Here is a 10,856-nt window from a genome sequence, read left to right as displayed (position 1 = left end):
TATTGAACAAAGCTATGGGACAAATTGCAGTTGAGCGGCTCGCGCAGGTCTCACTCAATCGACACCACAGAGTGCACCAATCTGACTAAGCCACGAGTGATGCGTCTGCATGACGTGGCAGTCGGCCAACCAGCAACTCTAAAATTACATAGGTGGTATCTATGCGTTCTTACAGGTAAATTGAATACTTGCTTTCTATTGCTTTTAATCGCTCCAGATGCTCGTCGTCATGGACTGTAAACGATCCGTTTACTTCAAGTGGGCGCGTTCAGTACGTTGCGATTCGTGGGGCGACGATGACATTCTTCCATTCTGACCATGCGAGCAACACCGTACGAGCTCCACGTGGTTCCGACTCCAGCGTCGACGACCCGCCCGAGTTTGCACTTGGCCCTCGACTCAACTTCCAACGACAACAACGAGAACAAGCTGCCGCCAACGCCGTCGCTCGGACTCGTTTTGGTCGCCAACTTTCTCTTCAACGTCTCGTTCTACATCATTGTGCCCACGGCCACACCGTACGCGCGGAGCCTCGGGGCCACGGACCTCTACTCGGGCCTCGTGATCGGCGGCATCACGCTCACCTCGGCCGTCTCGCTCGTGCCGCTCCAGCATGTGCACTGCTTTCGCGACTACTACATGCCGACGCTGCACCTCGCTGCGAGTACACTCGTGCTTGGCCATCTCTTGTATGCGCTCGCGCATACACTCGACTCGCTCGAGCTCCTCCTCGTCGGGCGGCTCGTCAACGGCCTCGGCTTTACGGGCTGGCTCTTCGTGAAGCGGTACTGCACCGACCCGCGGCTCGTGGGCTACCGACGCCGCACCATGTGTGCCAACCTTTTGGTTGCAGCGCAGACGCTTGGCATGGTCGGTGGTCCTCTCCTGGGCGCCTTACTGGCGAAATACGCACCGGCGACCGGTCTCTGGAACGCCTTTACAGCGCCCGGGTGGCTCATGGCGACGGTCTGGCTTGTCTATTGGCTCGTCGCGCGCATCGTCTTTGTCGACGCGCCACCGCGCACGCAAGGTGACTTGCACGACATTGTACAGGCCAAACTATCGCATTTGGACAGTAGTCGCCGGTGGACCATTGTGGCCATGGCGCTCGGGTCGCTGACCATTTTTTTCGAGCTCGGCGCGTGGGAGTCGAACATTCCGGTCTTCATCGACGCGGCGTGGGCATGGACGAGCTTTGACGCGGGCGTCTTGATTGCGATTGGTGGGTTTGCGAGCTTTGGTCTCATTCTACCGCTTTCGTTTTACACGAAAACGTCTCCCGACCGCCTGGTGCTAGCGGCTGCGTTTGGGCTGGCGATCGCTGGGACAATCGTGCATCAGTGTACGCTGGCGCAACCGACGCCAGCGACCCTCGGCCTGAGCTGGTTCCTTGTCTGCTGGGGCATGAACCTCGCATCCACGATCACGCTATCGCTCTTGACCAAAACGCTGCCGGATGCGCTCTCGGACAAGGCCGCGATCGTTATCCAGCTCTCCAATTACGCTGGGCGACTCACCGGCGCCATGTGGGGCACCGCGGGCAGCGTCGTCGGCGGCGAGTACGTCATTGGCCTTGGCAACCTATGCCTCTTGCTCTTGAGCACGGCACTCTTGGTGCGCGTATGGCACTCCCTCGACGCCCCCACGGGCTAAAGTCGGGTGTTATTATCCGACCGTCTTTTTAATGCGACTGATAATACATGTTGACTTGTTTCATTTGAATACGTTGTGTCAGCAGTCGCCAGTACTCTGCGGGCCGTCGATATCGGCCCAGCGGGTCGTGGGGTGAGGAAGCTGGAGGGGCTCTGTGGACAAAAGAAGGGAATAAATATGTGAATGGCCGAATGCCAAACAAAACGTGCGCTGACGGCTAGACGAGTAGAGACCAATCGACTAGTTTGGGCTAGTTGGCTTGTTTTTGGGTGGCAACAGACTCGTGCAGCAGACTGAGCGAATAAGAATGCGCGGGAAATGTCATAACTTGACGACGGATGCTCCACGTGCCTAAGGTTGAATGGTTTTCGGATACCGGTAGCAGATCACACTTCAACGATCTCTTCTGGACATGAAGCAACAATCGACACAGTCACAACAATACCCACTTTGGCGCTCTACCGGTCAAGGACAACAGAACGTCGACTTCATGTTGTCGCCCTGCAGACCTCATAACGTCGGCCATTCAACGTCGTTTGAGCCTTGCAATCTTGTCAAGCGTATGGTTGCGCTTGATCCGAGTACTGTCGCCCAGTCAAGTGCAGCTAAATCCAAAGCGGAATAAACTCCATGTGGTATTGTGATAATCAGCGTTTTTGGCGGATTTGAGCCTAATCTGAGCTGTTTATTCGCCCATCCGGACGAATTATCGGGGCGGATGGACGAATTAATCGTCCGGATAGCGTGAGTCACGACGATTTACAGATCCGGATCACGAGGGGAGGACGAATTACGGCCCCTGCAGGGCCTTCCGGGCCTGTTAAAAGGACACGTTACCGGAATAAGGGACGATTGGCGGGTGCAGATCCGCCAAACGCCGACTACGCGCAGCTATTCGTCGGGCCCGCAGAGCAATTCGTCCCATGCAATTGTGGCGCGGCGTTGCATTGACGTGGAAATGACTGGCATTCTGTTGAGTGGTGTGCTCAATAAGCTGCTCTGCAGAACGATGGAGGGGACAACCGGCAGGTGCCATCAACCTCTTGAGAACCCACACGGGCTAGACAACCATACTGAGGAGCTACGGACGGTTCTGCTTCCTTTCCCTCCTTGACTGCGCTTCGATTCCAAGCCGACGCTCGATGCGTTGGCGGCGCAGATCGATAGATCCATAGAGAATACAAGTGCTGTTACTATCGAGAGCTTGCTTTATGCGTGGCCCATTTCGAGGCGGGCGCTCCGCGCCCGCCGATTTTTCGCGCTGCGCGCGCACTTGCCAATCGGTCGTTCGACCGCCGCCTCCCCTGTCCAGCTTTGTTATCGATAATGACATTGAAAACGCCAATGCGATGCAATGCTATGTGTTGCCTCGCTCGGTCCATCCCTACTACTTCGCGAACGGGCAGCAGCGTTCCGCTCTCGCCGCCCATGACGACGTCGGCTTCTCGTCGAGGCGGATGCATGCGACCGGCCGCTTCGGCCGCACCCGACACGCTGCCACTACACGCCATGCCCTGTACCGTAGACGTGCATATCGATACCTGCAGAGACGCACTAGGTCTGAGGAGCGTCGGTCGTGACCGAGCGGCGGAGGGCTGGCGCTCTGGGGTCGTGCGGCGCTCCGTCGCTTCCCCACTTACGCTGCAGCAGGGCCAACGAATTGTTTTGAAATATGCACTGCCTTCGCCAATGTTTTCGGCCTTTTTATTTTTATTCAAGCAAGGGGCTGATCAATACATTTTTCATGTTATCCCGTCCTGAATTGATTTATATTACGCTAGGACGTTTTAGCAGTTCGGCGATACGTATCCGGACGAATTAGCGGTCGTCCTCCAAACGAATTATTCGTCCGGCAGCATCCGGTAGAAAACAACGTCAGCGAATTAGACCCCATTTCGGGGCGACAAAAATGCTGATTATCACAATACTACAAACCACTGCGGGTAAACATGGCTGCGGCCCAAGTTGGAACAGTGGGCGTTGCACACGTCCTACGCGACTTCATCCATGTCAGTCCACGCTCTCTGGGTGCGCGCCAGTCCGAGCTATATGACTTGGATCAAAAACTATGCTCAAACCAATGTGGTAGAAGGGGTTGCAGGCACACGTGTGAGAGGTAGAACGTTGCATTCAGAAGTACATTCGCAATAGTGCAATAAAGACATGTAATCCGAAACCGAATTTAGAGATAGTAGCACGACAACGAGAGCGTTGTACGACCTCGTCTCATTCCTTGAAGACAGCGCGCTGTCGTGGTATGATCACGGACACGGCGGAATCGTAATTCTGTCGCCACGGGACGGTGAGTCCATCAAGATGTTTGCATTTGTCGGGTGGCTCGCAGTCGACATGGGTCCGCTTCGCGGTTTCCATCACGCACGATTATCAGCTTTGGCAACGTTGACGCAGTGCAGGTGCGGAGATCGGGATCGAACGTGGATGCCGCGCGAGCCGGCGCAACTGCCTCCGTGTACTTAAGCAATCCGCGCCACCGTTAGACAGCGCACTCGTGATAGCGACAGCATTCTGGTCGAGTTGCCACGCTGCAGCATCATGCCCCTATTGGTGCAACGCCTCGGTGTCACGACATGACGCATTTTGTGCTGCACTTTCGCTACGATATTAGCCTCATTTTAGGCTGGTCGGTGTCGCCATTGCGAGTACATCCTGTGATGTAGTACAGTACGTCGAGACGCATGAAGGTGACTGACTGATAGCCACGGACGATGCCACATATCCAACAGGCCTTCACACCTACGCATGCATATGCTGGACGAGCGTTATTATTGCGTTGCCCTTCGAGGCGCCTACAGCGTTCGTCGTTGAACAAACCGCCATGCACCACCGTCTTTTGGTGCCAATTCGAAAATCCCACGTCGTGCACAAGTCGTCATTACGAAGCGTTGCCCATGTCGTAGTACGTAGTCGTCGTAGTATTACACTGTAATGTCTAGCTGCTTGCAACGGGCACGCAAGGGAATGACATGGCTGCATGGATTCAAAGCCCGTAGCTATAAACATAACTATGCATGGTGGTCACCAAGTCAGCAGTCGTTGGAGTGTCGAGCAGTGATTCTAGCGGCCAACGTGGGCTCACCACAGGCTTCACCACCGTGTCGGAGCCATATAGCCATATAGCGCTGATACCAGTGGTCGCATGTACTGCAAAGTGCAAAACAGAATCGACACTATTGCTGCGGTGCGCGCTTCGTATGTACCGAAACGTCCCAGACGCGCCGCGCCTCTCAGAAATGGTGCGACTGGACTGTCCGACCTCTGAAGTGTGCCGCAAGTCGTCAACGAAGCGATAGACCGACTACGAGCTACGACAGTGTTGAATCGTAAGCTCGACACAGCCTCGCCGTCGTCGGCTTAGTTCAACCTTTTTGCAGTGGGCGGCGAGCAAGGCTGTCGTGGCATACGTGTGGGTTCCTACGCGTGTACACCTGGCGTGCCACCACGTGGTGGCGACACCAGCTGTCAGTGAGCGCGGCCAAAACGCAAACCTCGGTCATTTCTTCACGTGTGACCAAGGTGTCGAGATGCAACCGTGCTCCGTGGTTGGCTGCGACTGCCCCGCGCTCGACGACGCCTCGGGATGCTGCGCAACCCATCTTCCCAACGACCAGCACTTTGAGCTTGGCGACATTGCCTTTGTCGCCGCCACCGACGACCCGACGCTTGTCCCGCTTGATGGCGTGCTCCAGGTGTCTAGCACCATCGTGTATGTCGCGCCAACCCAGTTTTAACGCCAGCACACACCGCGTACACTCTACGAGTACGTTCACACGTCGCCAAGCCGCGTCCATATCTGCCAGCCGACCTCCTTTTTGTCGTCCTCGTCGTCGTCCGTCCTCTGTGCCACCACACCCCGCCACTTGCGAGAAAGAGAAAATTAAAAACTATGACACTACATACCCTAGTAGTACATCATTGCTAGTTCCGATATCGGTTCCGAGATACGTGTCGGCGTCGGTCTGGTCGGCGGCGCCACGGAGACGCGGCCTGTCTACACACTATATCCGTCGGTTCTCTGGCCATCTCGGCCAACGGTCCTTGTTCTGTCGACACCACCGGTCCGACACGGTGGCCAAGTAGCTCTAGTGTTGAACGCACGCAAGCATGGCGCTCGCGGTGTCCGATTTTGTTGATGTATACGCACACGGGTCGTGTTGTGGCGACGCCGTGGAACACACTATTTGCGGACCATTTCAAAGTACCATCATTCCGCGACCGTCGTTCGGCCGCCCGAGCACAAAAACAAAATCATGGCGCACGTCCCATCCATCGCTGCCATGGACCAAGGCTTCAAGGCCGCGCTCATCGGCGCCGTCCTCGCGTGTACGTCTTTGTCGACAGATGCGCTAGCCCACGCTGTGTGTAGTCAAGGGCTGCGCGCTGGCGGCGGGGCTGCCCGAGCTTCGCGGGTCGTATCGCCGGTAGGCAGCCCCTCGTAGTGAGGCCACGACAGCACGTGGCTCTAGGACGCTCTGGGTGCTCGCAGGTACCTCAGCCTTGCTCATTCTCATCGGCGCGACGATTGCGTGGCCGATCCAGCTCGTGCTCTGGCTGTTCCTTGGCCGCAACTCGTACGCGGTACACCTGACATTTGCCTCAGAGTCGTACTAGGCCGTACACGACGCTGCTCGCGAGCGTGTTTCAAAAGTGGGTCACGGGCGTTCCGTTTGTGCTCATCGCTGCGTGTCGCTATGTCCACCCGACGCTGGTCGACAACCTCTTCTTCCTCGGGCTCGGCCAGGAGCACGCGTCTTTCGTGCCGGTCCTCTCCTCGGTACGACTGCTGCCAATAATGCTGTACGTGGCTGTCTATGGACGTAGATCCCCATATCTCTCTTTGACTGGGACTACCTCCGCGCGACAGCGACCTTCTTGGCGTACCGGTCGGCGCTCTTTCTCATCCTCGCCTTGGGCTCGTTCTTGACGCCGCTCTTTGGCAGTCTCTTTGCCATCGCGGCGTTTGGCTTCAAGTGCGATTTCCATACGATCCATATCTTCGATCGAGAATGTGGGCATTTATAGGATCCGACGCACAGAAATGGTCCTGTCGTCCGTCGTGTTTGGCTTGTACGTTGTGCCGTGGACCCGACCGATTGCGATCGAGCTCGCCAAAATTTGGTTTGACGCACGGTACATGCGTACGATATGGCAAGATATGGATGCGGTTTGTGGTTAGAGCGGTGACCAAAGAGCTCTTTTACCCCGTCTTTGCTCGCAAGGCAAAGCTCGTCACAGAACACGGTACGAGTCTCATCAGAGCATATTTGCCTATGGAGGACGCGGTAGAGATTCCATGCACGATATCACCGCATCAGTCGGCGATGCTATTTGGGTTCTCATATGTGCTCGGGTATTTCGTGCAGGTGCCTGTCGTCGGTCCCTTCGTGTGGCTTCTCGCGTTCATTGCGGCTGGCATGGCCGCCCCCCGCATGTTCCACCTCACACCCGCAAAGCTCTAGTCTCTGTCATGGCTCTCAGATTCATTCTGATTTCTGGTGCGACTAACATCAACTAAAGTCGAGTCTCTTCCTACTTCCTTCTATTCTAGTATGGGAGGGTTAAGCAGCTTTTGTAACTGGAGAGTATTGTCAGTAGATATTAAACGAAAGAAACTAGCTCTGTCGCCGTGTTAGGCCATGTCGTCGCCTAACGCAACGTCGTCGCTCACATCAGCTACAACAGCGCTTTTGGGCGATGATGGAATGAACGAAGTCGGAATCGCATGCGGATGCACGAGCGTCGCGCGGGACGGCCGTAGAAATGCTGCCACGGGGGGCAAGCCGTGCAGGAGTCGTTGGGTGGCGTGCGCGAGGTACGCACCGAGTTCACGGTGGCTTTGCCAGACTTCTAACACCACCCCTAGTACGCGTGCATAAGTCCATGCCCGATCACGAAATGTCTTCACACAGGTGAGCGCGCGGTAGACAGTGGTCTGCACAAGGCGGGGCAAGCCCAGTGTCTGGTCAAGGTCCCGCGAGTTCAGAAGCGTCTCACACTGATCATCATCCTCATCATCCTCGTCGTCGTCGTTGGTGTTGTCTGCTTCGCTGCGACTCGAGTCGCTGGCGCATGGCGCATCGTCTTCCACAATCTCAATGGTCTCGGTCGCGAGGGGGGGCGCGGGGGGCGGGGCCCACTGCATCACTCCTACACGCAAGTGTGTTAGCAACATGGGCAATATTGCTACTAGCATAAGCTCATGTACCTGTCTCTGTGTCGACATAGTATGTGTAGCCTTGCTGGTTGCAGCGCGCTTCCCATGCCATGCTGTCTTCACCGTTGGTCACCTTGGAAGCAAAAATAGCCTGCATGATGGACATTACGATCATATGTACCCTTGATTACGATCAACGCTACGCTCAAGACAGCGTACAGCGAGTCGCTCTTAAGACCCTGTATGCAGCATGTACAAAATACACAGTGTCCTCGTGTACGTGGTCGTCATCCCAGTCCTGGGATTGCCTTGATGGGGCCTGAGCTGTACTCTGGTACATGTCCCCGTACATGTACTAGAGTACACTACGGTACCTTGCAGCCAATCCAAACACGGAATGGACCCCATTTTCAACCAATGAGCGCGTGGCGGTTGCAAATCTGTTTTGGCCGATGCCCAAGAAGAAGGCCAAGAAGCATGCGGCGGCGAGCAGCGAAGACGGTACGCCGGAAGCGCACGTACGTCCATCTACCTCATGCGCTGGAGCCATCCTCCTCATGGGCTAGCCGGACGCCGAGTACGTACCGCTCGCGATCCCCGAGGAGACGGTCGAGCTCGTGACGCTCGACATGCGGGTACGCTCAGCTTCATCGCCTTCCTATGCACGCTCTCGCCATGTCCTAGCTGCTCAATTGGAGCTACCTCAACTTCAAGTGGAAGGTCAAGACGTCGACGCGGCTCTTCGCCGTCAAGGTAGACATGCGCTCGCCATTGCGCTCTTGATTGCGGTAGAACGAGATTGAGAAGCGCCATGGGCCCATCACGAGCCTCAAGATCTGCAAGGACCACTTTGCCGAGGCGAACGAGCTCACGGACGAGATGCTGACGCTCCACGAGTATGGCATTGACGGCGCGCCGGCGTTCGAGAAGGAAGTCGTACGTCCTCCGCTCTTGCCTGCTGGTCCCAACGACCGTAGGTGTGTTTGATCTACTACGACTTCAAGCCCACGCAGCACGACAACCCGCTCTTGCTTGCGACCGAGCAATATTGAGCGTCAAAAGAATAAATAGTAAAGAGGTTAAATAGTCGAAGCTAAGCGAGCTGGCTCACGAGGTGGCGCTGCTCGGCTTCGAGGTACGCGACAAGGCCCGTGTGGCCCTTCTGGTTGGCGTAGAAGATGGCTTGCGAGGTATACCGCGTCGCTTCGGCGCGCTGCTTGTAGAGGTACTTGATGATCGGGAGATGGCCGCGCCGGGCCGCGTCGCAGAGCATCTTGAGCGTGTTGCCTTCCAATGGGAACGTCTCAAGGAGGAGCTCGACGATGGCCACATGGCCCTTCTCGATCGCGGCCGCCAGCGCGCTGTCGCTCGCAATGTCACTGCGGCGGTGCTCGCAAAAGAACTTGACGACCTCCAAGTGACCTTGCAGCGCCGCGCTGTCGACCGCCGAATGGTCGCAGCCTTCGTTCCGGTGCTCGTGGAGGAAGCGCACAATCTCGAGGTTGCCCTTGCGCGCCGCGCCGTTCATGGCCTCGACGCTGCAGCCTTCCGAGCGGTGCTCATGGAGGAACTCGACGATCGCCTTGTGGCCGCCCATGGCCGCATAGTCCATTGCGCGGTGGGTGCAGCCCTCGGTCCGGTGCGAGTGCAGAAACTCCACCAGCCCGAGCTTGCCGCTCTGCGCGGCCGCGTCCATGGTCGCGCTTGTAAAGAAGATGGCGGTCTCGTTCGGCTCTTTCGAGTGGAGGTATTCGAGGATCGCGGCGCCGCCATACGACGCCAGAAGCGTCACGAGCTCGGGCGTGAAGACATAGCGCCGGTGGTGGTACAGCATGCGCACGCGCGCGAGGCCATAGTTGGGCACGTCAAACGACCGCAAAATGTACTTGGCCTTGGCCTGCTCGTCGGAAAGGCGCTTCCACTGCAGCACAATCTCGTGCAAGGTGGCCTCAACGCCGTGCTGGTACTGCGTCACAAGGCGCACGAGGCGCGGGTCGCTGAGCACCGCGCCGATTGCCGACGGATTGAAAAGGTCGATGGCGTCGATGGGCGAGCCCGGCGGCGTCCCGAGGATCGAGGCAGAGAGGGCCGAGCGCAGCGAGACGGCCGGCGACCCCGATGGCGTTCCGTCGAGCTTGGTCTGCTTGGTCGTCGTCGCCGTCGTGGCCGTCGAGACCTCGTCCTTGGCGCGTGGCATGTCGACCTGCGCCTCAATCTTGGACGGAGCGCAGCCCATGTTGAGAAGGTAGCGAATCTCGGAATGATGGACTTGGCGATGGCCAGCGCGGGACTGCGACATGGCGCCACCGCCACCTGTTTGTAATTCCAAGCGACCAAGCTCATCATACAATCGATTTCACGCGTTTCCATACAAACATCGAGCTTGAAATAAATGTTGCAATTGTATGAGGCGGTCCGGCGGTTGGGCACGCCATGGCATATTTTTATAAGAATACATTTCTTTTAAAATAATCGTTCGATTTATATTCGTGGCGGTAAGCAAAGTATACAATTGTCGAGTATAATGCAATGTCGCGGGCCGAGACGCGCATTTTATTTTCCAGCCGTCGAACCGGCGAGATGGCTTCCAAATCGACTTGGCGTTTGTATACTCACTCCGGTAATGGTGTACATCTTGGTGTTTGTATGGGGCTGGGACACGAGCAACACTGCGATGATTTGGGGCGTCCACGCTTGCATCATCATGATCATACTTGCTCTTGCCGAAGTCGATGGCGTCCACACGACCAGTCGTACCTTCAACGCCCGAGGGCTGTCCTTTGTGCAAGCCTGGCGAAAGCCAAGAGCATCGCATTTTTTATTTTTGAATTTCTGCAAATTTCCTGCTGCAGAATGAGAGTGCACTTGCCCGACGCTGTTGATGGGCATCTCGATTCATTCAGTCGAGTGCGTGAGTTAGCACACGACCATTGACAGAGGCTTGGTATACACAGTGAATCGTCTCTCCCACAGCCACATAATTCAAAGTCTTCGGGTCGCATCAAGTTGAAGTTCACGCAGTGTTGGTCTT

General features: G+C 56.5%; 6 protein-coding genes across 6 annotated transcripts; 4 read left to right on the top strand and 2 right to left on the bottom strand.

Moving 5' to 3' along the window:
* Positions 1–318: 318 nt before the first annotated feature.
* SDRG_14749 (hypothetical protein) lies at positions 319–1,705 on the top strand (the record flags this gene model as incomplete). Its single annotated transcript, XM_008620901.1, has 1 exon — positions 319–1,705. The coding sequence occupies one exon, from the start codon at positions 319–321 to the stop codon at positions 1,651–1,653; it is 1,335 nt and encodes a 444-aa protein (XP_008619123.1). The 3' UTR covers positions 1,654–1,705.
* Positions 1,706–4,206: 2,501 nt separating this feature from the next.
* Positions 4,207–5,402, top strand: SDRG_14748 (hypothetical protein; the record flags this gene model as incomplete). The annotated part of the gene is made up of 2 exons (XM_008620900.1): positions 4,207–4,231; positions 5,188–5,402. 2 exons carry the CDS (start codon positions 4,207–4,209, stop codon positions 5,400–5,402), a joined length of 240 nt encoding a protein of 79 aa, XP_008619122.1.
* A 522-nt stretch (positions 5,403–5,924) lies between these two features.
* SDRG_14747 (hypothetical protein) lies at positions 5,925–7,208 on the top strand. Its single transcript, XM_008620899.1, has 8 exons — positions 5,925–5,994; positions 6,038–6,092; positions 6,138–6,242; positions 6,283–6,445; positions 6,493–6,641; positions 6,694–6,801; positions 6,848–6,912; positions 6,958–7,208. Exons 1-8 carry the CDS (start codon positions 5,949–5,951, stop codon positions 7,128–7,130), a joined length of 864 nt encoding a protein of 287 aa, XP_008619121.1. The 5' UTR covers positions 5,925–5,948; the 3' UTR covers positions 7,131–7,208.
* Positions 7,209–7,236: 28 nt separating this feature from the next.
* On the bottom strand, positions 7,237–7,957 carry SDRG_14746 (hypothetical protein). The gene is made up of 3 exons (XM_008620898.1): positions 7,877–7,957; positions 7,579–7,818; positions 7,237–7,530 (listed from the first exon to the last, which is right to left on the bottom strand). The coding sequence occupies exons 1-3, from the start codon at positions 7,935–7,937 to the stop codon at positions 7,301–7,303; spliced, it is 531 nt and encodes a 176-aa protein (XP_008619120.1). The 5' UTR covers positions 7,938–7,957; the 3' UTR covers positions 7,237–7,300.
* Positions 7,958–8,277: 320 nt separating this feature from the next.
* On the top strand, positions 8,278–8,877 carry SDRG_14745 (hypothetical protein; the record flags this gene model as incomplete). Its single annotated transcript, XM_008620897.1, has 5 exons — positions 8,278–8,343; positions 8,392–8,460; positions 8,510–8,578; positions 8,618–8,761; positions 8,803–8,877. 5 exons carry the CDS (start codon positions 8,278–8,280, stop codon positions 8,875–8,877), a joined length of 423 nt encoding a protein of 140 aa, XP_008619119.1.
* On the bottom strand, positions 8,839–10,135 carry SDRG_14744 (hypothetical protein). Its single transcript, XM_008620896.1, has one exon. The coding sequence runs from the start codon at positions 10,122–10,124 to the stop codon at positions 8,919–8,921; it is 1,206 nt and encodes a 401-aa protein (XP_008619118.1). The 5' UTR covers positions 10,125–10,135; the 3' UTR covers positions 8,839–8,918.
* Positions 10,136–10,856: the final 721 nt, after the last annotated feature.

This window comes from Saprolegnia diclina (genome assembly GCF_000281045.1).
Source record: "Saprolegnia diclina VS20 unplaced genomic scaffold supercont1.77, whole genome shotgun sequence".
NCBI classification, from domain to species: domain Eukaryota; phylum Oomycota; class Saprolegniomycetes; order Saprolegniales; family Saprolegniaceae; genus Saprolegnia; species Saprolegnia diclina.
The sequence above is the reverse complement of the archived record's forward strand: the minus strand, read 5'-3'. Positions and strand labels throughout refer to the sequence as shown.

Excerpts from the sequence above, each read along its gene's own strand:
- SDRG_14747 (XM_008620899.1), top strand. The coding sequence starts at position 5,949 with ATGGACCAAGGCTTCAAGGCCGCGCTCATCGGCGCCGTCCTCGCGT. Across the intron at positions 6,446-6,492 it reads TCGTGCCGGTCCTCTCCTCG|ATCCCCATATCTCTCTTTGA; the intron begins GTACGACTGCTG and ends CTATGGACGTAG. Across the intron at positions 6,913-6,957 it reads AAAGCTCGTCACAGAACACG|AGATTCCATGCACGATATCA; the intron begins GTACGAGTCTCA and ends AGGACGCGGTAG.
- SDRG_14746 (XM_008620898.1), bottom strand. The coding sequence starts at position 7,937 with ATGGCATGGGAAGCGCGCTGCAACCAGCAAGGCTACACATACTATGTC. Across the intron at positions 7,819-7,876 it reads CTATGTCGACACAGAGACAG|GAGTGATGCAGTGGGCCCCG; the intron begins GTACATGAGCTT and ends ACTTGCGTGTAG. Across the intron at positions 7,531-7,578 it reads TGTCTACCGCGCGCTCACCT|GGGTGGTGTTAGAAGTCTGG; the intron begins GTGTGAAGACAT and ends CACGCGTACTAG.
- SDRG_14744 (XM_008620896.1), bottom strand. The coding sequence starts at position 10,124 with ATGTCGCAGTCCCGCGCTGGCCATCGCCAAGTCCATCATTCCGAGATT.